General features: G+C 52.6%; 1 protein-coding gene across 1 annotated transcript in view; it reads right to left on the bottom strand.

The window, feature by feature from the left end:
* Positions 1-1,660: 1,660 nt before the first annotated feature.
* The window catches only part of LOC121149329 (protein FAM169B-like), a 56,648-nt gene continuing 31,211 nt past the window's right edge, over positions 1,661-27,097 (bottom strand). Inside the window, exons 5-10 of the mRNA XM_040969869.1 lie at positions 23,268-23,442; positions 11,648-11,830; positions 9,356-9,487; positions 7,835-7,890; positions 3,807-3,976; positions 1,661-1,853 (exon numbers count right to left, since the gene is read on the bottom strand). Of these exons, the coding sequence (XP_040825803.1) occupies positions 1,661-1,853; positions 3,807-3,976; positions 7,835-7,890; positions 9,356-9,487; positions 11,648-11,830; positions 23,268-23,442 (909 nt within the window). The remainder of the gene's footprint in view (positions 1,854-3,806; positions 3,977-7,834; positions 7,891-9,355; positions 9,488-11,647; positions 11,831-23,267; positions 23,443-27,097) is intronic.

Consider the following 27,097-nt stretch of genomic DNA (forward strand, 5'->3'; position numbering starts at 1 on the left):
ACCTCGGCCTCGCAGGGAAGGTACCCCCAGTGCACCTGCCCAGGTCCCTCGTGGACTGCACGCCCCTGCTGCCCCTGAAGCCACCGACTGGCTGAAGCCTGGCTGGCTGAGAGCTGTGGCCTGGGCAGCTGAGCCAGAGCAGCTCTCCGTGGGAGTCGCCGCTGGACCCCTGGCCTCTGCCCACGCGATCCCCCAGCCTCTGATGCTTCTCACAGCCTTCGGCTGCTCAGGAGATGTCATGACAACATGTGACAGGTTAGCCAGTCCGGCTCAGGGCACCCTGCAGGTATGGAGGGGTGTCCCACTGATGCCGAGACAAATGCACACAGATCCAGTGTCTCCGTGGGTTACTTAGCACATGCGGCACACAGCTCATGAGCTAAACTCCCCGGGTGAGCCCATCTCCTCGCTGTCCCAGCTCCAGGGGCCAGCTACATCCCTGGGATGCACAGGTCCATCCCCCGTCCTCACGGGCAGCTGACCATATCACAGCCGTGGAATATCACCTCTCTCTGCCTCCCTCCTGGAAGACCCGTGTCCCTGGTCCCCAGCCAGCTGTCCAGGAGGTCCTCCCCATCTTCAGGTGCTCAGGGTCACAGGGGATCTGGGAGGAGTGAATGCGGCTGTGGGCTGAATGGGCACCTGTAGGCATCCAGCGGGGTTCCCTCCCCAGCACAAGCCAGCTTGCTCTTCCTCCGCGACCCTCCCCGTGGGTCACCCTTACCTGGTGCCACCCTTCTTGGCCCTCAGACCCCTGAGCCCCAAGACACACCTCCCGTTTCCTTATCGCCACCCCAGTCTTGGGGATTCAGAAAATGCAGACCGACCGTGGCGGCTGGGGTCACCTCTGGGGGCAGTTAACAAACCAAGTCCAAGGGCGGCAGTGACCATGACTGACATGGCCAGCAAGCAGCAGGGACACACCCTGGCTGAAAGCCACAGCAGCCTCTGGGTCCCTAAGTCTCAGTGTCTCTAGCACTCCCCTCCACCAGCCATCTGGACCCACTGATTTGCAGCCCGGCTCAGCCATATCTCCCATGGGCCAAGGCCTCACCAGGTGGGAGGGATGGGAGCTCCCGGTCCCAGCTCTGAGCCCACCCAGGCCTCACCCACAGCCCCTCCTCTGGCCTGGCCCCACTAGATCCTGACCTGGAATTCCTCCTAATTCTGGATGTACATACCATTGCCCACTCACTGCCAACAGGACTCCAAGCCAAACAGCAGGCCAGAGAGAGACATGGAGCCCCACTCTGTACCCCAAACACCCGACAGGAGGCCCAGGCTGCGGCAATCAGCCAGGAAGCCTGGCTTCCACGGGTTTCAACTCAAGGCTGGCAGGAAGTTTCCAGGGGTTGCTCCCACTGAGCTGTGCAAGCGGTGTGAGATGGGGTAGCATTCAGGACCGTGACGTCAAGAGTCACGCTCGCTCAGGCAGGGAAGGACAGACACCCAAGTACCTCCATCAGCACAGGCCAACCACACGTGACCCTGGTGTCTGGGACGCAGAAGCCGGTCCCTTACCAGAACATGTGGCATTTGCGTGGAGCCATTCACGTCATCTCCACGTGACGCATTACAACGAACACCATGCAAACGGCTGGGAGACTTAAGGGTTAGGAAGCAGTAACAGGGAGTCTGTGGACTTGACTTCCCTGCAGGTTCACTGGATCTGTGGATCCAGCACAAAGAGGACAGGCCCGCAATAATGGCGGTGGACAGCATGCCCCTGTTCCTGCCCTGCCCTCATGGGGATCCACAGGACTGGGCTTTCTCGGTGCAAAGCAAAGGCCTCCAGGTTGGCAGCCGGGCACTTCCCGACCCAAAAGCCCTGGGCCAGCTCTTCAATCTCAAAGCTACCCCAAAGGAGAGAGTGGGACGGAGCTGTCACCCAGGGCCCACCTCCCATCAGCAGAGGCAGGGCCCCTGCATGTCAGGGTGCGCTCTGAAGGGCAGCCACCCGAAGCAGGCAACGAGAGCTCAGCCTGGGAGCAGGCTGATGCATAACCCAGGTCTGTAAGAGAAGGCGATGGCCACGCCCAAGCCACCAGACCTCCAGTGTGGGCTGGGATAGGATCCGGGAACTCTGTCCGCTTCTTGGATCTCAAGTGTCCAGGAAGGGAGCAGGCGGCAGTGTCCTACAGGAAATAGCCACACCTGGGTCCTCTGACAAGGAAAGGGTCACAGAGCAGGGCCCCACCGGGGGCGGGGAGCCACGGCCAGCACAGCCCCTCACTTCTGTTCCTGGTTCCTTCATGGGAGGCCTCCCATGGCGCCATGCTCCAGCTCCAGGCGCACCCCAGGGAAAAGTAAAGGCTTCGGGAAAAGGGCACACACTGCTTCTCAAACTTCCTAAAGCATTTGGAGTTTTTACAGAATTCCATTTTCTAATAGAAACACAGACGTATTGTATTCACTTGGGTTTTAAGGTTTATTTTTTGTTGGAAAAGCAGATTTGCTGCAGAAAGGAGAGACAGAATTTCCTCCATCCTCAGGCTCACTTTCTTAAATGCGATGGCTGGAGCTGAGCAAACCCAAAGCCAGGAGCCAGGAACCTCTTCCGGGTCTCCCATGTGGGTGCGGGGTCCCAAGGCCTTGGGCTGTCCTGTGTTCCCAGGCCACAGGCAGGGAGCTGGATGGGAAGTGGAGCAGCTGGAACACGAACCAGCTCCCAAATAGGATGCCGACAGTCACAGGTGGAGAATTAGCCAATTAAGCCTTAGCCCCATCCCTCACTTGGGTTTTTAAAGATGGCACTATGATATCAAGTATCTTGTTCTAAGCCCACAGGTATGCCACCCCTTCATCATCCCAAGGAGGCCTCAAGTGCCACCTGTGAGGCTCTGGGCAAGGCGCAGTGATGCCTGCAAGAACACAAGAGGATGGGGCCCTGGAGCTAGCAGGCCACAGAAAGGCCACCACGTCCACCTGCAGACACCACTGAAATGTGTTCCTTGTGTATTCCTCTATGCAGTGCACGTAAATTCAGGTTCCGCAGATGCACAGGAGGCGGTTCCATCAATGTTCATGTCTAGTTATTATCAGGCTAGCTGTTAGTGTTCCCAGAAAAACTCTGCATTCCCTTAAATCACGGCACCTCTACTATAACCCAGGAACCAGAGGAAAGTGCAAGCTGAGCGATTACTGTGTCAGAAGATCCCTCAGTCGGGGCCCTCCCAGCTTCCTGGAGCTCACTGCCCATCTCATGCGGCGTCTGGCAGCCAGGGTGTATCCCTCAAATCCTCGGTTGGGGCCCTCCCAGCTTCCTGGAGCTCGCAGAGCAGCCAAGCTCCCAGGATCCCGGAGCACCTGCTCACCGCCCATCCCATAGATGCCACTCCTGGCTGATGAACAGTCAGCAGCCCTACTCACAATGAAGACTGGAATCAACCCAAAGCCCACGGACCACCGTTTGCACAAACAACCAGCGCCTGCAATGGCCATCCCTCGGCAATCAGACGACAGGGGTCCTGCCGCGTCGGCAGCAGCCACGGGGCGGTGGGAATGCCATGCTGAAGGCGGCAGCAGTGATGCAGGTCTGCAGGCATGAAAACTCACTGCATTACGGCTCTGACTGCACTTCACGGCTTGCACATTACATCTCAGAACAACGGTTTAAAAAGAAAATAGGCAAGAACACAGAGAAACTGGATAATGAAAATGACCTCATAAACACCATGCCACATTCATGCCAGCAAGGGGCGTGGAGGGACAGGATGTCGCAGGGAGGCAAGGCAGGGCCCAGGGCCGGGCACAGGCGCACAGGCTCTCAGACCCCTCCAGGGCACCAGGCACAGCCCCTGCAGGACCTGGAGTGGGCTGTGTGGGCCTCCGGCAGCATGGTTCCACCATCCTCCCGGTGGCCGCCACCTCCTCCAGCTGGGCCGCGCAGGGTCTCCCCCGCGATTCTCTCAGCCTCCTCCATCTCTCCGCCATGTCGCTCCTTCCTTGCGTCATCCGGCTCTCCGTGGGTCCTCTCCTGAAATCACAAAGGTGCCCACGGGTCTTCCATCTGGACACTACAACATGGACGCCCCGGACAGTGTAAGCTAGACACTCCTGGCTCAGCCTTGAACTTCATGCTGAGACCTGGGCTTGAGAGCAGGTTCAGAGGCTCTGGCCGGCCAGAGGGAGCCACAGGCTTACAGAGTGGATGTGAGGGACAGCTCAGCCTCGAACCCAAGACACCGCCGGCTGGGCAGCCCCCCTGGCTGCCTCAGGGCCCCAAGCCCTGCCTTAGCAGCCTGTGGCCCAATGTTCAAGACACAGCCAGCCCTGCTGGTCCTGGACCGATCTCTCTCTCTCTCTCTCTCTCTCTCTCTCTCTCTCTCTCTCTCTCTCTCTCTCTTTTTAATAAAGGCATATCTACAGAAAGAAGAGACAGAAGGAAATCTTCCATCCAGTGGTTAACTCCCCAGATGGCCACAGTGGCCAGAGCTGAGCTAGTCTGAAGCCAGAAGCTTCCTCCCAGCTTTCCCTGTGGCTGCAAGGACCCAACAACGTGAGTCATTCTCCACCACATCCCAGGCCATAAGCAAAGAGCTGAATCAGAAGTGCAGCAGTTGGGACCTGAACTGGCACCCACAGGGGTTGTCAGTGCTTGCAGACAGAGATTAGCCCATTAAGCCACTGCGTAGGACTGCCCCTCAACGCTCCTCTTCTAGTTATTTCCCCACAACACAGTGTGACAGGTGTTCAAACAGGGTTTACCATGCATCAGCAACACCAGGGGTGGGTGCTCATCCACAGGTGGAGGGCACATCTCTTTGCAGGCAGACCCTGACCCCTCCTAGGCGCGCTGGCAGAGCGCGAGCATTTGGCATCCAGGGAGTGCCAGAACCAAGCAGATGCCATGGTTAGAAGCCAGTGCTCTGTGCCTGATTGCGAGGCTTTCCCAGGACACACTGTGGGCACTCTAACCCAGGAGCCTTTGCCACCTGCAGGAGATGGCAGCGTCTCCGTGGTGAGGAACCCCGTCCTGCCGGGGCCACCAGACATGCATGACAGCGTTCACCAGCCACACAGAGGGCTCAAGTCAAAAGCCAGCTGACCAGTGGGGCACTGGGCTGGCCAGACAGCCAGACAGGAAATCCTGAGCTGGCCGTGCAGGGAGGCCGGGGTTCCAGGGGAGCCCAGGGAAAGCCTGTTATGCTCAGGGACCATGAAGAGCCCTCAGGGGCCAGGCTCCCCACCTTTGGCAGGTGGCAGCAGCTCCTATATCCATGCCCTTCTATCCCCAGACAGCCCTCTTCCAACACAGGCTGCAGCCCCGCTAGGCGCGCTTGTGTAAGTGTGGGGAGGAAGGGCAGCCCTTGGACGCTGGAGACAAGGCCGCTGTCCCAGTGACCCGAGAGCACCACGTCCAGCTGGCCCTCAAGCAGCCCGCGTCTGGAAGACACCGCATGCCCACAGGACCCTGACACAGCCAGGAAGTGTCCTGGCCCCGAGCTCTGTGATCCTTTAGGGCAAAACACAGACCCAACTCCACAGCCACGTGCTGTGGGCCTCCTCTCTGCGGCAGCTACAGTCCTGCTGGGTCACTCAGAACCCAACGCCAGGCTCCATTTCCCAGCGGTCTAGGCCTGAGAGGCCACAGAGAGGAAACAGGATAAATTCCGTGCTGTCTGAAACATGCTGGCCCGTGGCAGAATTGGAAACCGTGACTTTTCAACTTTGGCTTAACACTACCAGACAGCGGCTGATTCCCAAGCAGACACACTGCTTTATTTCTGCTTAGCTACTGTACCATTCAGCTCAGAGCAGAGGCACAAGGACCACCGCCCCCAGCACGGGTACACCAGGCACAAAACTGCACCACCCCTAGGGAAACGAGAGGCTCAGAGAATGCCCCGCAGACCCACGTCACAGTGCCACGTGACCTCCAGCAGCGGGCTGGAGAAGGAGTCCTCTCAGACTCCCCGAGCGCACTGGCTTCCCCAGCCTGAAACCGTGAGGAGCACACAGGCATCCCCCATGGCAACAGGCCAACCGACAGCTCCTTAACCTTTGCTTCAATGCCCTCCAGGGCTCAGAAGGCCTGCCAGGTGTCAGCAGGGAGAGGGGTGACCCCACCGGGGTGTGTTTGAGCCAGAACTGGGACCTGTTCGCCCAGCATCTCGGGCAGACCTGGGTGCGTCTCCCATCCTGGCTTCAAATCCTGCTTGCTCACTGCTCCAGATTCACAAGGCAGGCCTCCCTCCCTCCTAGCAAGTCGGCCCCAGCTTGGAAAGGGGTGCAAAGGGGTGACTTCCGGCCCCACAGGGTGTCTTCTCCCACACCCCAAAACCACACGAGTGTGGCGTGCAGGCTCCTAGAAAAAATGGGCTTTGCATTTGAGCTCAAATAGGCATGTAACTTTTCCTTGCGGAAGAGTAAATATTATTCAGTTGTTATCTCTGTAAGCACAGTTTCAAGCATATTTACACAACTGAATAAATTAGCAAAATGCAGTTTGGCAAAATTCAATTGTAAAGTACTCAAAAATACCGCCATACTTTCATTCTCTCTGTCGTGGTAGCAACTGGCCGTGCAGCTAACTCATAAGGGATTGGAGTCTTGCAGAGCCTGACTCGACACTGCTTAACACACAGAGCCATGCCTGGCGGGGACAGACTCCCCTGGCAGCAACTGGGTACCGAGAGAAGAGATGCATGGAAACACAAATGAACAAATGGATGGGAGAATGAAGCCGAGAATCCACTGCCACTTCCCATCTTTCCTTGCATTTGTACGCATCATGGACTAAAAACATGCCAGGAGCTATTAGATGCTTTGTGAGCTTCATTCCTAGCCCATTAAGACTCAGCCAGAGGTTAGTACAGCAGCACCAGCGCCCCGAGCCAGCGAAGGATCTGCAGTAATGATCGTGGCCACTAGAGGGATCCACTCAACCCGTCAGAGCAGCCTTTGGCAGGTGCCCCAAGGGCTGGGGTTTCTGCACACTTCCCAGCACTTGGCTGTGTCACCAAACAGCACTCAATGTCACCCTGTCCAACAGGAAACTCATCAGAATACGCCTACGTGAGGCTGAAACTGAGAGCTAAGAAAGACCCCACCACCCCATCTCAAATCCTTCACATCTCTTTGTGAACAATCCTTTGGCTTTGAAAAACTCCTAAGGAAGTGGAAGAACACGCCCTATGGATGACAAATGGAGAGAGAACACAAAACCACGGTCTACGGAATGACGCAGCCGCTATAACAGGATGCAGAGACTCCCTGCCTCCTGCAGCATCTGTAACAGCCCACGTGGGCCATGCCATGCGTTCCTCCAATGCAGAGACTACGGGCACTGACAGTTGACCGGGACCAGCACGCTATGGGTCCCGTTTCAACGGTTCCTCGTGTGAGTGAGTGTGGGAGACAATTTCCCACCAACTCTTTCCCCCAAAGATGCTAAATAACCTGTCAGTGTTTCCAGGACCATTAAATGTCACAAATGTTATCAACCTCCAGGACTGAGCCAACTCAGTAAGTCCCCCTCCACAGATGAGGCTGCTTCAAAATGGATTTGAAAACATTTGCAAGGAGCAACTTTCCCTTTGAAATGTTACAAAATGCCTATGCCTTTTGGAGCAGGGGGCGCTTGGCAGGCCCCGGCCTCCAGCACAGGGCTCCATTTCCATGGCACAGGAGGCGGCAGGAACCCAGCAAGGAGCACCCCAGGACAGCCTGGAAAACAAGGCACTGGGCAACTCGAGAAGCCCTGCCCAATTAAAGACCAAGGCAGGGGGCCTGCCAAGGCACACGGAGCAGAGAAGGCTCTGGGAGCTGCCACTCATTTCCAAGACGCAGCCAGGAAACCGGGCCCTGGCAGCACTGACTGACAAGTGCTTACAGGATGAGGCCGGCTGCAGAAGCGCTCCTGGGCGAGGTACAGCCCGCCTGGGGTCCCTGGAGACAGGCAGAGCAGGTGGAATGAGGAACCTGCCAGGAGCCCCATGGGAAGGGACCAGATCCAAATTCAGAACAACTTTCCAAAAATTACCATCTCCACATCTAAGCACAACCTGCTCACAGTGACGACCCCTCTTCCTCCGAGGGACTTGAGTGTGCTTCCAGAACCTTCTCTGTCCAAGTCCACCTGTGCTGTTTTCAACTGAGAGTCGACTAGCCCCAAACTGAATGACAGTGGCTGCGTTGGCATCCCACGGCCAGCTCAGCATCTCCCGGCTCAGGACACGACCTCCAGGAACACTGCTGAGGACGCCACTCGGCCTCTCCCCAGCGGGTCCCACTCATCCTCCCTGCCCCCAGGAGCCCGCACTAGGCTGTGCAGTGCTCAGAGTCCCACATACGATCCTGTTCCAGCCAGGGAATGGCAAGGTCCAGGCACAAAGACGTGGCCTGTTTATAAAGGTTACCACACCCCAACCTGGCTCCCCTCATTCAGAGCTCAGAGGTGTCCGCTGCCTCGTTAGGATCCCAGCTGTGCCTCAGCCCTACCCCTTCACACCTGTGCTCACTCATTCTCATCTGTAAGACCCGACCAGCACACAAGGCAGCAAGCAGCGAGCAGAGCTCCACCGTCATCAGCAAGCTCCGAGGCGCTCTGGCCTGTCACGCTGGGAACATCAGTCACCATGCGGAGGGACAGCGGGCACCTACTGAGCCCCATGCAGCCACGGCAGGGCTCACCCTAGCGGAGTGAAAGAACAGCCAGTGCTGTAATTACCGGCAGTCGGGGAGGGGCCGCCACACCTGTAGCCCAGGTGGCTCTGCTGCCCCCGGCTGCGCCCCCAGGCACCCCTGCCCAGGCAGACCGTGGGAGGCTATGGGAGTCTGCATGGACAGCTCAAGTCGGAGTCCCGGATTGTGGCCCCCGACTGGCCTGGCCCAGTCCCAGCCATTGCAGATATGTGGCAATGGCCAGCTAATTGGAACTCCCATCTCTCTCAGATTCTCTCTCTCTCTCTCAGATTCTCTCTCTCTCTCTCTCTCTCTCTCTCTCTCTCTCTCTCTTTCGGGACCACTTTGCAGAATGCTATCTGGGCAATACTGCCTTTTACTAGGGGTCATCTGGAACCTTCCACAAAGGGCATAGGTGACCTACTCAAAAAAGCATCAGGCTTGCACCCAAGCATCAGCGAGATGAAGAGAATCCCTGCCAGGTGTCTCGACGACCCGCTCCGGCTGGACACGGGCTCTGGTCTCAGGAGCTCCAGGCACCAAGCTGAGGGTGACCATGCCCAGTGGGAGGGGTAGGCGGGAAAGTGGAAGTTGAGGTTGCCCCAGCAGGTAGGTCTCAGCCACAACGACAGCAGCCACACCAACCTGGGTCACACTCTGCTCCTGCGATGCCACCAGCACCTTCTGACTCAGGGCCACCCAACCCCCCAAAGGCTTCAGTCCCACTCACAGACTGGAAGTCTTGCCTGCTGAAGTTGAACTTTGAGCCAGATGTTGCTGCGCTGGCCCCAGGCCCCTGGCGCCTCCACCTCCCACAGGCGGCCTCTCTCCTCAGGACGGGCCAACAGGAACTGCCTGCAGACTGGAATAGAGGCAGGCACCAGTGAGCCAGGCCGGAAGCACCCCTGCCCCGGGGTGTTTCCCCCAGCACCAGCTCTCTGGTATCTTCAGAAAGGGTTCCTCCTGCAGCAGCGCCCCAGCTGTTTGCTCTGGCCCCGCCCCAGCCCAGCACCCTCCCCTGCTCACCTAGCACCCCCATCTTCATCTACCTGCCTGTATCAGGTATCCAGGAGACCGCTCCCCAGACACACACACACACACACACACACACCCAACCCAGGGCCGCTCTCCACACACACACACACACACACACACACACACCAGGCCACTCACCCAGACACACACACACACACCCACACCACACCACACACACACACACACACACACACACACACACACCCAACCCAGGGCCGCTCCCCAACACACACACACACACACACACACACACACCACAGGCGCACCCACACACACACACACACACACCCACAGGCCACTCCCACACACACACACACACACACACACCCAACCAGGCCGCACCCAGACACACACACACACACACACCCAACCCAGGGCCGCTCCCCAGATACACACACACCCTAACCCCAACCCAGGGCTGCTCTCCAGACACACACACACACACACACACACACACACACACACACCCAACCCAGGGCCGCTCCCCAGACACACACACACCCTAACCCCAACCCAGGGCCGCTCCCCAGATACACACACACACACACACACACACACACACACACCCAGGGCCGCTCCCCAGACACACACACACACACACACACCCAACCCAGGGCTGCTCCCCAGACACACACACACACAACCCCAACCCAGAGATGCTCCCCAGACACACACACACACACACACACACACACACACCCAGGGCCACTCCCCAGACACACACACACACACACACACACACACACACACACACACACCCAACCCAGGGCCGCTCCCCAGACACACACACACACACACACACACACACACACACACACCCAACCCAGGGCCGCTCTCCAGACACACACACACACACACACACACAACCCAGGGCCGCTCTCCAGACACACACACACACCCAACCCAGGGCTGCTCCCCAGACACAGATACACACACACCAACCCCAACCCAGAGCTGCTCCCCAGACACACACACACACACACACACACCCTAACCCCACTCCAGGGACGCCCCAGTCCCCATGTGTGGTGCATATGATCTCCCCTCCAGAGGCCTAAGGGTGTGTAGACTGGTGGCCTGGTCATGATCAGGAGCAAAGATCCAGGGGTGATGTCTATGTGGGCCCTGGGCGACCACTGATAGGAATTTGGGGTTCTGGTATCCTGAGCCAGTTTAGGAGGTGGGTGTAGGCCAGGGAACTGCCACAACAGCCCGAGGCTGAGAACTCATGGGAAAAATTCCACCACTGCAGGGCAAGCTCTGCCTCTCCGCCCAACTCGGGCTGATGCTGCTCCTGGCCACCCTGCACACTGTCCTCCTCCCTGGCACTGTCCCTGCCCTGAAGGCTCACACACACCTGAGCAACAGGTGGGCCCTGGTAGGGTGGAGGTGGGCCCAAGGCAGGGTGGGAGGGTGGGCCCAAGGCAGGGTGGGAGGGTGGGCCCAAGGTAGGGTGGGGAGAGTGGGCCCAGGAGAGACACACCAGCTCAGTACACACCTGGGGACCCCGAGCAGGCTGCTGAATGCCAGGCCACGGGCCTCTGGCAAAAGCGCAAAGAGGTCTCCAAGAAAGTGAGCCAGCCTGCGTGGTAGTGAGACCTGCACAGGACTGACTTCTCAGCACGTCCAGGGCACACCTGCACACCCGGCTCCACCCTCCACCACGCCCCTGGCTCTCACCTCCCCTTTGGCTCCTGGAGCCATCACGGGTGCCAAGAGCTGGCAGTAAAGGAGCAGTCGCTGGGAGGGTGGCCCACTCTGTCCCACTCATGACTCTGAGGTGATTAGTTGGTTTTCCATGATTTTTATTCACTTATTGTGGCCAAAGGGGAAGTCCCTGTGTTGTGTGGAAGCCTGGGACGTTTTCCCAAAAGAGTGAGATGCTGAGCCTGCGGCTGTCCTCCTGGACTCCTCAGCACAGCTGGCAGGCACAGCTGTCATCTGCCAGCTTCCCCAAATGGGTCTGCACAGCCTGAGGTGGCATTACCTTGGTACATGGCAGGAGAAATGGGGCAGCTGATGCCCAGCGCCTGCTCTTCTGGGAACGTCTCGCAGAAGTCCCGCAGCATGGCTGTCCCAAGGCCCTGGCGCCGGTGTTTCGTCCTGACGAACAGGGTGTCCAAGACCGGCAGCAGGTAGCACGTGCCGGTGCCATCGCCACACAGGCTGCCTGCAGGAAAGGCAATGCACTTGCAGTGTCCCCTGGGCTTGCTGCTAGCCTTCCAGGGAACGCCAAAGGAACCTCGCCATTGGTATCACCTGGATTCAAGGTGAGCTTTGCCCACTAAACAAACAACGCATGCACAGAAGATCACACTGGCAGCTGCTCAGATGGCTGAACAGCTTCCTTCAAGGCCCTGCCTGTAACTCCAGGCTACAGGAGAGCCCCCAGATCACCGTGCCCGAATGAGCTCAGTGGGCCTGGGGAGCAGCACGTGACCTTCTCAGGGACTCCTGGAACCATGGAGGAGCATCCAGTAACATGACAGTTCCCTCTGCCAAGGTGAGCCCTGAAGCCAGGTACATGAGCTGGGGGAAGAACCCAGCTCTTCTCTCGAGAATGGACCAGCTCACCATGTCTGATTACAGCAGAGTGCACGTGCCCCAGACCCAGCTACAGGCTGGGCTTCCTGGAACAGAGCAAAGCAGGAGAGGGCTGGCCCCGCCCATGTTCCACCGCAGCTCAGCATCACTGCAGCCCAGGTCGGCACCATCACTTCTGCAGCCACTCTCCTATTCCAGCACCTGCCCAGGAAGCCTGCATCGGCAGAGCCACTGACTGCCCTCCTCCTGTCCAAGACACATAGGAGCCCAGGCCCTGGGGCAGGAAGCAGGAAATACAGATCTTACTGGAAGAGGTGTGATCGTCCCCACCAAAGCTCAGAAAATGGGTTCTTTCCCCAAAGCAGGTGGGAGGCAGGGAGCAGTGGGGGAGAGGGAGTCCCATGAGCCAGTCCCACTATGGTGAAATGCCTGCAGAAACGGCCACAACCAGTCTCCTTCCCAGACTTGTGTCCCTTGGCCTGTGACGGTGAACCTCCTGCCATCCGGAGCTGGGGTCTCTCTCGACCCTCTTCCAACTCTGGCCTCATGACTTAGCTTGTGACGGCTGGTCAGTTCTGAGCCCAGCACCTCTGGGGCCTATTCTCCCTTAGGTCCCTGCCACCCACAGGGGCAAGCCCAGGCTGGCTGGCACCGTCCGGCTCCCCTGTAGTCCCTGCCAGGCCATGGCCACCCAGGAAGCACAGCCACCACAACTGACAGGAACGTGACCATGGACCCAGCAGACCCAACCCAGACGGCCACCCCAAGGAGCAGTGAGCAGAATGCTCAGTTATTACCTTATGCCAAAACCAGTGACTAAACAAGTAACCTGTGGTAAATGGGCAGTCTCTATTCCCTTGAGGCAAGGTCAAGTACTTAGGACTTCAACCTCCATGTAGAATTGTATAATATCTATGTAGAGATGGTAAGGACGATATCCCCCTAGTGGAGAATTCTTCTAAAAACAAGCTCTAGGGCCCAGCATGGTAGCCTAATGGCTAAAGTCCTTGCCTTGCACATGCTGGGATCCCATATGGGTGCCGGTTCACGTCCTGGCTGCCCCACTTCCCATCCAGTTCCCTGCCTGGGGCCTGAGAAAGTAATAGAGTATGGCCCAAAGCCTTGGGACCCTACACCCACGTGGGAAACCTGGAAGAAACTCCTGGCTCCTGGCTTTAGATTGGTACAGCTTCAGCCCTTGCGGCCACTTAGGAAGTGAATCAGCAGATGGAAGATCTTCCTCTCTGTCTCTCCTCCTCTTTGTATATCTGACTTTGCAAAATAATTAATAAACCTTTAAATTAAAAGAGAAAAAGAAGGTCTAAGTCAAGATGAAGATACAATTCTGTTCATCACGGCATTAAGAAGCAGCAGCTCTTCAGGAATCCATCGAACACAGGAGTTCAAAGCCTGGAGTGAGCAGAACTAAAGCATCCCACAGGGAAGTTCAGGAATCCCTGACTGAGGAAGCAATCCCACAGTCCCGGAGTGCAGGGCTCAGCACCAGCCATCCTTGGCAGGCTCACAGCAAGGTCAAGGCCGGGCCTAGCAAACTCCAAGTGGAGTTGTTGTTGTTGTTTTAAAAAACGGATAAACTGATACTAGAATTTGTATGAGAGAAACTTTTACACCATATTATATGAAAAGGATGTAAAATGACCAGGATTGCTTTGAAGAGTCTGCTCTGCAAGCCTTGTGTGGTCCAACTCCAACGCGCACTGGAAAGTCAGAGACATCGGGACAGGCTGATACCGCACAGAGGCCAACAAACCAACAGAGCTGAGTGAGACCCCAGGAAGAAGTTCTTTAAAAAAAAAAAAAATAGGGGCCGGCGTGGTGGCGCAAGTGGTTAGGTCCTCACCTTGCACGCCCGGGATCCCATATGGGTGCCGGTTCTGGTCCCGGCAGCCCCGCTTCCCTTCCAGCTCCCTGCCTGTGGCCCGGGAAGGCAGTTGAGGACGGCCCAGGGCTTTGGGACCCTGCACCCACGTGGAAGACCTGGAAGAGGCTCCTGGCTTCGGATCGGCATAGCATGGGCCGTTGCGCTCACTTGGGGAGTGAATCATCGGAGGGAAGATCTTCCTCTGTCTCTCCTCTCTGTATATCCGCCTTTCCAATGAAAAAATAATAAAAATAAATCTTTAAAAAAAAATAGAGATTTCTGTCTTTAAAAAAAAAAAAAAGACTTATTTATTTTTATTGGAAAGGCAGATATACAGAGAGGAGGAGAGACAGAGAGGAAGGTCTTCCGTCCAATGGTTCACTCCCCAAGCAGCCACAACAGCTAGACCTGAACCAATCCGAAGCCAGGAGCCAGGAGGTCTTCCAGGTATCCCACGTGGGTGCAGGCTCCCAAGGCCTTGGGCCATCCTTGACTGCTTTCCCAGGCCACAAGCAGGGAGCTGGATGGGAAGTGGAGCTGCCGGGATTAGAACCAGTGCCCATATGGGATCCCAGCGCATGCAAGGCGAGGACTTTACGCACTACACTATCATGCCAGGCCCAGAAGTTCTTAATCTAGTGTTTCCACAAAGCCGTCAAGACCATACCAGAGGGGAAAGCAGGAGGCTTTTTTCCAACAGATGCTGCTAGACACAGGCATTTAAACAAACAAGCAAAAAGAAAAAAATCAATGTAGACACAGCTCTCATACCTTTCACACACGTGAAAAATGCTTCTGCTTGGGTTAGTGCCTCAATGCAAGCAGGTAAGATGGGGTGAGATCTAGGCAGTCCTAGGTAGAATTCCAAAGCCACATTATGAAAGAAAAAAAATGGGTAACTTGAACTTCATTAGATATTTTCTGCTCTGTGAAAGCTAGATCAAAAGAATGAGGAAATAAGTCACAACCTGAGGGACAATATTTGCAGAAGACACATCCTTCAATTACTTTTTTGGTATTTAGCCCAAAGAGCTAGTCACTCAACATTAGGGGTGAAATGTGCTCTTGGGCCATGGAAATGCACTTAGGAACCCTGACGGCATCTTGCTGATTGGGAAAGCCCATCTCAACAAGCCACGTTTGAGTCTGACATCCTGGGAAAGGCAAGAGGATGGAGCGAGCTCAAAATCAGCATTACTGGGTGGGAACGGGGGAACGAACAGGCAGGACCACAGAGGAGGTTCCGGTTGGTGAGACAGTTGTGCATCATGCTACGGCAGTAGACAAATGTCACGACACACTTGTCTCCACCCCAGAACGCCCATTCCACGAGTGAGGCCTAGTGTACAGGGTGTGCTTGAGTTAACAGTGACGCGATCTGACAGCTGCACGTGTCTCCCCAGCCCCCCGGGGCTCAGCACCTACAAGAGGAACTGTATTTGGATGTAAGTTTTCAACAGAGACAGTGAAGGTAAAACTAGACTATCTAGATTGCCCCCGTGCAATGTGGCCGGTTTCCCACTAAAAAAAGGAAATTTCAGCATGCAGAGACACCAGGGATGCACAGGAAGAGAAAAAGCACAGAGGAAAGGTGGGGCGAAGGCCGCGCTGGGCAACCCAGACAGGACAGAGCGTGAAGGCAATGCCGGGCCACCCAGACAGGACAGAGCGTGAAGGCAACGCCAGGCCACCCAGCAGAGAGGCCCAGGAAGAAGCCACCCCTTCAACTCCACAGCCTTGGCCCTCCAGCCTGCAGCACCTCACGTAAATACACTAGTGCTGTTGAAGGCACCCAGTGGGTACACTTGGTCCTGGTTCTACAATGGTCCTCAGTGCATGACACCTGTAATATAGGAAATGGTGGGGCGACTGCTGGGGAGCTCTCTCCCTTCTCCTAAGTTCTGCTATAAATGTAAAATCATCCTGTGTTTTAGCAAATTTTAAGTATAGTAGTTATTTTGTAAAATGAGGTTGCATCCTTACCTCACACAACATACAAAAGTTAATTTGAGCTGGACTGCAGACATAAAACTGTAAGTATAAAACCCACAGGAGAACAATTTTTAAAAACAGAAAATAACCTCTACAACTCTGAATTAGACAAAGATTTCCTTCTATTCAACACCCAAAGCACAACTAAGAGAGAAAAAAAGATCAAGGTTCATCAAAATTCTACTTCTTTTTACTTCAAAAGATGCCATTAAGAGAAAGAAAATCCAAGACACAGACTTCAAGAAAATGTTTATTAAGTCCTATTACTAATAAAAGAGTTATTGCCAGAATAAGGAATCCTCGGAAATTGGTAAGAACAAAACTAACAACCTGAATGAAAATGGAGAGCAGACTATGACAGACATCTCTTCAAACATATTCAAATCGCTGAGAAAACAGTCAGCAATACAACAGGGGAATGCAAGGAAAACCCACAAAGAAATGCCACTTTGGGCTTTCTGGAATGACCAGACTCAAGAAAGACAGGCAAGTGTTGACAAGGAGATGGGAAAGTTGGAACTCTGCTGCTGCTAACAGAAATAAACTGGTATGTGTAATGGCAAGTGACTTTGTGAAGCAATTCGTTGGATTCTTCAAGTGTTGCACAGAAGCTTACCAATAACAATGAGCTTCTACTCCTGGGAATCTACCCAAAAGAAACGGAAGCATGGGCCCGGGCCCCTATTGGTTAAAGTCCTTGTCTTACACGCGTCATATGGGCACTGGCTCATGTCCCAGCCACCCCACTTCGCGTCCAGTTCCCTGCCTGGGGCCTGGGAAACCAGCAGAGGATGGTCCAAAGCTTTGGGACCCTGCAACTGCATGGGAGACCTGGAAGAGGCTCCAGGCTGCTGGCTTCGATGGGCTCAGCTCTGGCCATTATGGCCACTAGGGGAGTGAATCAATGGATGAAGGTCTTCCTCTCTGTCTCTCCTCCTCTTTGAATATCTGACTTTCCAATAAAAATAGATTTTTTTATAAAAAAAAAAAGAAATGGAAACATGTGTTCACATGAAACATGGAAGCAAATGTTTACAGCAGCAGCATTCACAGAAGCCAAAAGCTAGAAACCATTTATCAACTGATACACATCGAAGCAGAAAGTAGGATAATCATCCAATACAATACTACTCAACACTAAAGAAGAATGAACAATTCACATCTGTTACAACTTGTAGACCTCTCAGCACCCTGCATACTCTACAGACTCTGTCCTCACCTGCAGGGGCGATGGCCAGGACAGGCCATTTGACAGTCAGGACAGGGAAGCGGGTGGGAACAGAATGAGTGACAGGCAGACACCACTTCTCAAGGGGATGGTAAAGTTCTAAAAGTGCATCTGGCTGGTGGCTTTGCACTCTCCAAAGTGACGGAAAACCATCAAGTTCTATGCTCATTGTTGCCAACTCCTCAGAGAGCCACAGCTCCTCCTGCGGGAGCCAGTGTCAGCCTCACGGTGAGGACACGCACGTCCCACATGGGTGCAGACCCTGGGAGGCAATGAGTGATGCCCCCATCATCGGGCTCCTGTCACCCACCATGGGGACTGGAATTGACTCAGCTGGGTCCTGGCTTAGATCCCAGCCCAGCACAAGGCACTGAGTTGACTTGAAAAGATGCAATGAACTAATTTTAAAGAATATGGTAACAAATCAAGAATGGAAAGGATGACAAAGTAACTTTTCTGTGGAGAAATATCGCAGACACCTCCCTGAGTGACCAGGGTTCCCCCAGAAGCAATTAACCAGCTCACTCTGGTATTCCAACTCAACAGGGTGAGCAGAGAAGGTACTCCACTTTCCCCAGAAAAAGCACAAGCCCAGGCTAGGTAGGAGAAGGCAGCAAGCACATGTGTATCGGCATCTATGATGTCCGGGCAGTGAAAACCAAGGTGAAAAAATCAAGAAACGACAGGAAGCGGAGACCCCAGAGCCAGAAGGAAAGGTCACGTGGCACCCTGGGGAGAAAAAACCCTCCGTGAAGTGGCCACAACTACTTGCAAGGCTGACGCCAGGGAAAGACGGGCCTAGGATGTGCGGGAACTCGCTGCGCTGTCTCTACAACATACACAGAGGACGGGGGGAGCTGGAGGAAAACAACTCCTCAGCCAGCCTTCTAGAATCACACCTTCAGGCTGCTCAGATATGATCAATGCTGAAATAGCAACCACAGAACTGACACTAGCCATCAGTGACACGGGACAATTCCAGAACTTGGCACTAGTAAAAAGCTCCCACATTAAGTATCCAACTTGGAAACTGAAAAAAGAACAAAAGAAATGCAAAATAGAGGGAAGAAAAGAAATGTGGGATTCAACAAAATACAAAAACAAAGGTAGAACACAAATGATTTTGGAAAGTCCAAAGTTGCTATGGTAGGAAAGATAAAGTTTATTAGGAACTATAAAAGCAAAATTTAAAATATACTCCAAATTTTGAAAAAAAAAAAAAAAAGACACACTCCTAGACTAGCACAACTCACCAACACTGACTCAAGGGAAAACAAAACTGTTCTCTGAGCATGAATGCACACACACCGTAGCTGGAGACCCTCTCCCGTGGGCCACACCCGGCCCGAGAGCAGGCAGGGCGAATTCCGCCAAGTGCCTTCCTGAGAACAGCAGCAAGGCATGTGGCAGCAGCCTGCAGCCTGGCAAAGGCCACCAGGCCCCATAGACTCCAGAAGGTACGTGGGCAGTGACAGGTCGGCCAACCAGGTCGGCCAGGGTGGCCACTCAGGGAGCTGGACTCCGATCCCTAACGTGGCTCTTGTGCGGGAGACGTGGCTGGGGGAGCAAGGACCCTGCACACAATAGGGCCTGGCCTTCAGCATCCTGGCAAGACCGAAGCTGGACACAGAGAGAACACGGAAAAGCTACCAAGAGTAAAGCATGGAAACCAGCAGGCTGCACCTTAGCACATCCTGACACGCAGACAGGGCGGGGAGGCAGGCAGTGCCATGGTGCTGCATGTTAAGCTGCACCAGCTCCACTTCAGGCCCAGCTCCCCACTACTGTACCTGGGAAGGCAGCAGGGCACGGCCCAAGGGCCTGGGTCCCTGCCTTCTACATGGGAGACCTGGATGGAATTCCAGGCTCCTGGCTTCAGGCTGGACTAGCCCTACCCACTGCAACCATTTGGGGAGTAAACCAACATTACAGAAAATCTCCATCTCTCTCTCTCTCTGTCTCTCCCCCTCTCATTCTCTCCCTCTAACTGCCTTGTAAATAAAAAAGTGCACCCCAAGCAAAGCAAAGAAAAAGAGGAATACATGAATGAAAATATAACTGCATCCTTGGAATACCTAAGACCGCTCATACATGGTCCACAGGAGAAATGGTGCAGACAGCCAGAAAAGAATGGGACAGACTGTACCTGCTTCAAAAATGAGATTTGTCAGGATGGAAAAAGATTAGAAAGACAGTGGCGGGACAAATGCCAAGCAGTATCTGCCTCCTCAGCTGTTTTTGAGAACCAAGACTGGAAAGTTACATAAGGTGTGGGTGACAGAGCACAGAATAACCCAGTGCTGATCAAAGGTGCCCCGGCTCAGAATGAGCTGCTTTCTGCAATGTTCTGACTGTTGGTCTTGCCCTGACACTCCCAGGAGTCAGTGTGTGGAGGGAGACAGCAGTGGGTGTTGTCACAGCTCTGTTTAGGAAGGATTGCACTAGAAACCTGAATTCAGGCTCCGTAGACAAAGTGGCCAAAGAGAAGGCAGGCAGATATTTGGGACATACCTCAACCACAGGAGCTCAGTGCAGACATAGCTAGGGTGCAACCTGTGCTGTGGTGACCACTGTCTTTCAGACAGCACGCTCTCACATCTGCCCGGGGGCCACCTCCCAAAGCTAGCACCAGATGCCCTTGGCACCTGCAGCAGTGGAACACACCTGAGCATACCAGTCAACCATCTGTAGCTCAGCAGAGAAACTGCAGACACAAACACACAGATCATGGGTCAGACGCCTGTTGTTAAAACGCCCATACTACCGCAAGCAATCCTTAGGTAATCCAGGGACACTTTTTACAAAAGCACAGGAGCAAATTTTACATCTGTATGGAATCACAAAAGACCCCTGACAGTCACGGCCATCCTGAGCATCACAATACCTTGACTTCAAAATACTTGCCTGCCATGAAGCTAGAGTAATCAAAATAGTACAGGGCTAATGAACAGCAGACACAAAGGCCAAGGAAATGTTAGGGAGCCAGAAATGAACCCACACAAAGATCAACTCATATTGACAAAGATGCCCAAAACACATCATGGGAAAAGAATAGCCACTTGGATAAATGGTACTGGGAGAACTAGACCCATGAAAAGGCAGTTAATAACTATAATAGGCTCAGATATCAGCCGGCAAGAACTTCAGTTTTACAACGTGGCATCCTACAGATTCCACCAAGATAAGTCCGGGTAGCCCTCAGACTGATGGCCAGCAGATCAAGAAGTCCAGTAGTGGCATGTCAGGTGCTATTCTGTACAGTGTAGCAAAAGCTTTAACACTGCAGGGACAACAGTAAGCTGCGCATGTGCTGAGCTGGGAGCAAACTCATTGAGCTCAGTGCATTGCACTGGTCCCACATGGAAAATAATACTGATTTTGGCATCATATGGGTCAAAATAGGTCCGTGTGGCCCTCAGATCTAATGAATAACATGTTCCAGAAAGGTCAGCACCACCAACAATCTAGTTATATAGGACTTCTGGTGTCTCCCTAATCCTGGGAACTGCTCCAACCGGAAGTGGGAGAAAGGTTGTACAGACAACAGTGCAGCCTCAGCACAGTATCACAGGAGGTGGAGAGTGGTGAGCCAGGAGCTGGGGTTACGGAGACCATGGTGGAAATCTAACATAAAAACCCAGCCCTGGAGCTTGCTGAAGGAAGAGGCACAAGTGACTGCAAACAAAGAGCTGTGTACCAACCGCAATATAATAAAAAGAATTGTAGACCTGTGGGCAACACAACTTTAGAAACCTGCCCCGAGGAGAAGAATCTGATAACCAGAAATACAAGACCAAGAGCAAAAGAACAGACACAGGCACAATGAATGTTACTGAAGACTTCCCTGCAAAGTAACAAAAGCCTTTGCCAACCTCAGAGTTCACTGAGTAAGACATCAAGAGAGTGGGGGGTACAGAATTCAAAACACTTGTTATAAAGCTTCTTATCAACAACAAGAAACACATAATACAGGAGTTCAAGAAATTTAAGGAATATGTCACACAGGAAATGAATCAAATGAAAGTTGATATGTCAGAAATGAAGAACACAGTAGAGTAAATTGAAATTACAGTGGAGAGTCTCAATAATAGAATGAAGCAAGCAGAAGAAAGAATCTCAGAATTGGAAGATATTTCCTGTCATCAGGGGGAAACAAAAAACTGAAAGCAAAACTGAGTCAAGCTAAAAGAAAGTATTCAAGAACTGAAAGACACTATTAAAAAGCCAATTTAAGGAGTTATGGGAGTCCCAGGAGGTGCAGAAAGAGAAACTGGTTTCACAAATATATTTAATCAAATAATAATGCAAAGTTTCCCTAATCTGGAGAAATAATAGGGAAACAAGATCCAGGAGGGGCACAGAACTCCCAACAGGCATGACCAAAAGCCATCTTCACCATGACACATGATCATCAAGCTCTCTTCAATTGAACATAACGAAAAAAATCCCTAAATGTGCACGTGAAAAAAATCAATTGACATATAATGTGGAATAGCAATCAGACTCACAGGAGAGCTCTCACAGGAAACTGTACAGGCCAAAAGAGAATGGAGTGACATATTCCAGATTCTAAAAGAAAAAAAATTTTTGCCCAAGATAACAAACCCAATAAAGTTTTCCTTTGTCTTTGAAAACGAAATAAAATTCTTCCATGGTAAAGAAAAGTTAAAAGAATTTGCCTCTTTCAAACCTGCCCTACAAATGATACTTCAAGATGTTCTCTTGACAGAGAAGAGGAATAGCACCCAGCAAAACCAAAGGCAAATGTGAAGAACATCCCAGTAAAATGACAACAGAAGACTAAATCACTGAACAACCCATTGCTAAAAAGACAGAACCAAATTATTAACCCATTCATATTAACCCTGAATGTAAATGGCTTAAACTCATCAATCAAACATCATAGATCAGTAGACTGGATTAAAATAACAAAACCCATTTATTTATTGCCTCCAGTAGACATATTTCACCAACAAAGATCAGCGGAAACCGTATTTCACAGGTTTTGATTTTTTTTTTTAGTTTCATCTCTTCAAAACTCTTTCGCATAGATCATAGAGTAGCATCATTTTCTTCAAGAAGGTTCTTGGTTTTCTTTTTCATTTCTTCAATGATACATTAGCATGTTATTCATGTTGTTGTAAATTTTTATCTTTCTTCCTTTTGTTGATTTTGTATTGTGATTTTTCATTTAAGGGGATGTGTAGTAACTGTGCAGTGGAGATTATCATATCCAGATGTGAGGCTACAATACTGTATGCATCTCTACTTCCAGATCAAAGATGGATTCCCAATGAAACTGTTAATTATATCTTAACAATAGCATGCTGGACTCTGTCATTGTCCATGCCTGCAATGATGGATTCATGACGGTTTACGAACTATACTATAGAATATTATAGGGGAATTCAGTGGGGGTGACGGATCTCGAGGATGGGTTAAGGGGAATCTCAGGGCCTATTGAACTGTATCATAAAATGATAATAGTAATAAAAAAAGAGAAAAGATTCATGGAAAATAAATTTTAAAAATCAAAAAAAAAGGTTACAGAAACAACTTAAGAAAACATCTTTGTAAATCCTGGCAGCCACAGGGGCCCTCTGCTCCAGGTGCTGGCTACTAGTGATGGTATTTTCTGGACCATTAATTGGCTAACGCTAAAGAAAATAAACGGGGGAAAGACACGGTGTTGGCAAGTGCATTTGACATCCGTGACCACAGCAAGTGTTTGCAGCAGCACAAGACAGTGCATGGGGCTCAAAGGGACCTGCTGCCACACTGCCCGCCAGTGGGACCAGAATTGGGCGTGCAAATCAGGGCCCCAGTCGGATTTATTCACACTGTGGCTGAGCTGTGATCAGCCCTGTTGCAGAATACTCTCCAGGTGTAACTCCTGAACTGACAGGGTCCCCCACCCTGACCCCTGGCCCCCAGAGCCTGGACTGGCCATGAGTCCCTCACCTGTCCTTTTGATTGTATAAAACCCAACAGCTGCTCCGTCTCTCCACAGAATCTTCGCTCGCTCCTTTGCAGAGTGAGGCAGGAAAAACATGGCATCATCCAGCTTGCGCTCCAGTCCTCCAAAAATGACAACGTTGAGAACGAAGAGCACGAGCCTCTCCCCGAGTGCCTGAACCTTTGAAGGAAACAGAGAGAATAAAGCACCAAGCAAGATGGGGCAGGACAATTGGGCGCCATCAGCCCTGCCTTTGGAATCACCCCAAAGGGGAGCCAGGTGTGGACTGTGAAAATCTCACAAACACACCACTGCACCTCTAGTCTTGGGCACCTTGTGGCCTCTGGGAACCAAAGGCAAGACCAGAGGAGGTCCCCAGCACCACCAGCCGGGCACAGGGCTCAACATGCCCACTGTCCTCCACCTGCTCATGAAGCAGGAAGTGAGCACAGAGGGACGCAGCCAACCCAAGGTGGAAAATTCAATGCCTATGGCCCCAAATGAACCCAGTCTGCCACCTCTAGATCCTCTAGATTGCCATGCTGGGTTCCAGAATTCCAGGCCCCTGGGTGAGGAGGGGAAAAGTCTCGGAGCTCCACTGCAACGCCAGGTCAAGTGAACGCCGAGGGCTCAGGACAGATCTCCACCGGGGTTCTAGGCTTCTAAGGCTGCCGCCGGAAGTGTCATATGTTGCACCTGTCATTGCAAGTCCGGAGACCATGTGATCAAGGCTCTTCCCACTCACAGGGAGATACAGCCCTTATCTTCCCTACTCACAGCAGCTTCACAGCAGCTGCTAGAAGGTGAATTCGAGCACAAGCGGTCAGCTATTTACCCACCGACAGTGCCCTAGTACCGCCTCTCACCCTGACAGCACCGCGTGCATGGAGCCATCCCACCCACCAGCACCAGATCAGCCACACCACTGACTGCACTGTAACTTCCACCCACAGGTTTCCTGCTGATTCTCTCCACCTGCAGGGAGTCGCTGATTCAGAGGTGAAGAACCTGGAGCAGATGAAGGCAGAACGCACCGACACTCCTGCCTCCATCCAGAGAGGACTGGAGACAGCTGAGCAAGGGAGCAGGGTAGCCAGGGGCAGGCTGGACACAACTGTCGCAGGCTGGCAAAACTGCTCTAGCACCTGCCCTGGGGAGCCCTCCATGTCCCCAAATGTTAGCACTGAGATTTGTGCAGAGGGAGTGTTTCGCACAAATGTGAACGCGTGGCTTTGTAGGTGATATTTGACTCCGAAGCGATGGCTGGCAGCCTCCGTGGGCACGGGGTCTCAGCCTGCCTGCTGGGAGAACCTCAGCTCCGTTAGCTGGTCCAGAGAGAAGCTCCCCGAAGGAATGTCTAAAGGACTCGTGTATCTCTAAACACTGATGCTAAAAGTAAGGCAGCCACCACACCTAGCAAGCAGCACCGAGTGTTCAGTGCTGATAAACTCGTAAACCGGCCCACGATACAGAACACTTCACCTTTATCTGCAGCCAAAGCTTAGACAAGGAAGAGATTTGGGGGGGGGGGGAACACCCCTACTTGGCTCTTTGAAGCCACCACATCTTCTATCTCAGACAGCGGCAGCCAAATCTAGTTCAGGCTGTGAGAATTACCAGCAAGCTGCAGAACTGCATCCGTGCGATGTGGGAACGAAACCACAAAGTTCAGAGAGAAGCCAGAAGGGGGCAGCAGAGTGACCGGAGAGGAGGGGAATATCCATCGGAAACCGATGGGGAAAAGCAGAAAATACGCTTCATTTGTCCAATTCTATCACGGAGTGGAAAATCGTGACCCATGTGATTCTGACTTAGAAATGTTTTGGAAAACAAAACTAAGATCCGGTTCTAATCCCTCATCAGGACCACTAATTATGCTAACAGAAAGAACATTAGAAAAGTTTTGGGGGTAATTTGTGAAGAAGAGCTGGCAGAGAAACAAAATGCAATTAAGAGAGAGAAAAAAATGTCAAGACCCAAAGTGGCACAAAAAGGGGAAGATCCCCACTGGGAGGATACAGCTTCACCACCGGGTTCATTAAATGGAATTAACAACTGAGCTTCTTGCCATTCAAGGCCTGGGCCACAGGAACTTAGAAAAGATGAGAAATGAAGTAAACAACCACTCCTGTTCTGAAAAGTCACTAGGAACAAGTCAGATCCTCCCCAGGGTTCAGAACAGCCATCTGACAACACAGCTGGGGGAGCGACACGCCCTGGGCACGCGGGGGCCTTGGCAGAAGCCCAAGTCCTCATTAGCTACTGGAGGAAAAAAATCTCTTCCGTATTTAGCATCTACCCAGTCCATTAAAATCAGCACCCCTGTGACCAAAATGGGGGAAAAATGAAAATCACATATTTGCATCTAGAATACATGAAAAACTGGTATTTCAAGAGAGAAAAAAAATTAAACTAGCAAGTTTAAGAAGTGGGTCAAAGTGGCCACTGTGCTGCAGGCGCGTTAAGCCGCTGCCTGCTATGCTAGCACCCACATGGGTGTGGTTTGGAGCTCACCTGCTCCACTTTCACCCTAACTCCCTACTAATACACCTGTGAAGGCAGCAGAAGATGGGGACACAAGGATGGAGTCTCTGGCACCTGGATTCAGCATGATCCAACCCTGGCCACGAGGGCCCTTTGGGGAGTGAACCAGCTGATGGAAGCTCTGCCTCTGTAATTCTGCCTTTCAAATAAATAAATATATCCTTTACAGAAACTATCTTAGTGTTCACTTTGGCAGCACATATATTAAAATTGGAACGGGAAATGATTTTTTTAAAAAAATCAAAAGTGTGTCTAAGATCTTAATAAACAGCTTTTCAAAGAGGATAGACAAATGGTCAACCAACACACACACACACACACACACACACACACACACACACACACACACACACACACACACACAAGCCTCTCCTTTAGCCACCAGGGAGCTGCAGATCAGAACCTGGCAGCCACCACTTCACACCTGCCCGGATGGATCCTTAAGGAAGACACTACAAGTGCCGGGGATGGTCGAGACTTCAGCCTGCTGGAGAGAGCGTGAAATGGCGCAGCTGCTGGCCAAGGCAGCTTGGCACTGGCTGAACACGTTAAATATAGAGCTGGCATATGACCAGCAGTCCCCCTCGTAGGTGCGTATCCAAGAAAAGTGGAAACGTATGTCCCCTGAAAACTCACACACACTCTCTCTCTCTCACAGGATTATTCCTAACACTCAGGATGTGGGAAAATTCAAACGTCCCTCAACTGCCAGATGGGCACACAGCAGTGCACCCTCAAGGCGGCCTGTCTGATTGTATTACCCCACGGATGAACCCCGAGAATGGGCTGCTAAACGTAAGAGGCCAGGCCCCAGGTGCCAGCCCACCTAGTCGACACGTCTGCAATAGGCAGGTCCCAGGGCCAGAACAGAACTAAGCGGCAGGGAAAGGCAGGAAACGAGAGGTGACTGCTGATGCATACAGAGCTTCGTTTCAGAATGTTCTGGAATCAGCAGTGGTCAACACACAATGTACTGAAAATTATCCAATGGTACTTTTAAAAGAGCGAAATTTGAGGGCATTGCCATAGTATGGTACGCTAAGCCTCTGCCTGTGGTGCTAGCATTCCACGCAGGTGCCGGTTCAAGTCCTAGATACATCATTTCTATTCCAGCTACATGCTTACAGCCTGGAAAAGTCAAGGATGGCTCAAATCCTTGGGCCCTTCACCCACATGGGAGACGCAGAGGAATCTCCCCTGCCTCTGGCTTCAGATCGGCTCAGCTGCAGCCGTCACAACTTTTTGGAGAGTGAACCAGCAGATGAAAGCTCTCACTCTGTCTCTCCTTCTC

The sequence above is a fragment of the Ochotona curzoniae genome, unplaced genomic scaffold (genome assembly GCF_017591425.1).
Source record: "Ochotona curzoniae isolate NIBS_2020 unplaced genomic scaffold, NIBS_Ocur_1.0 scaffold_4701, whole genome shotgun sequence".
NCBI lineage: Eukaryota > Metazoa > Chordata > Mammalia > Lagomorpha > Ochotonidae > Ochotona > Ochotona curzoniae.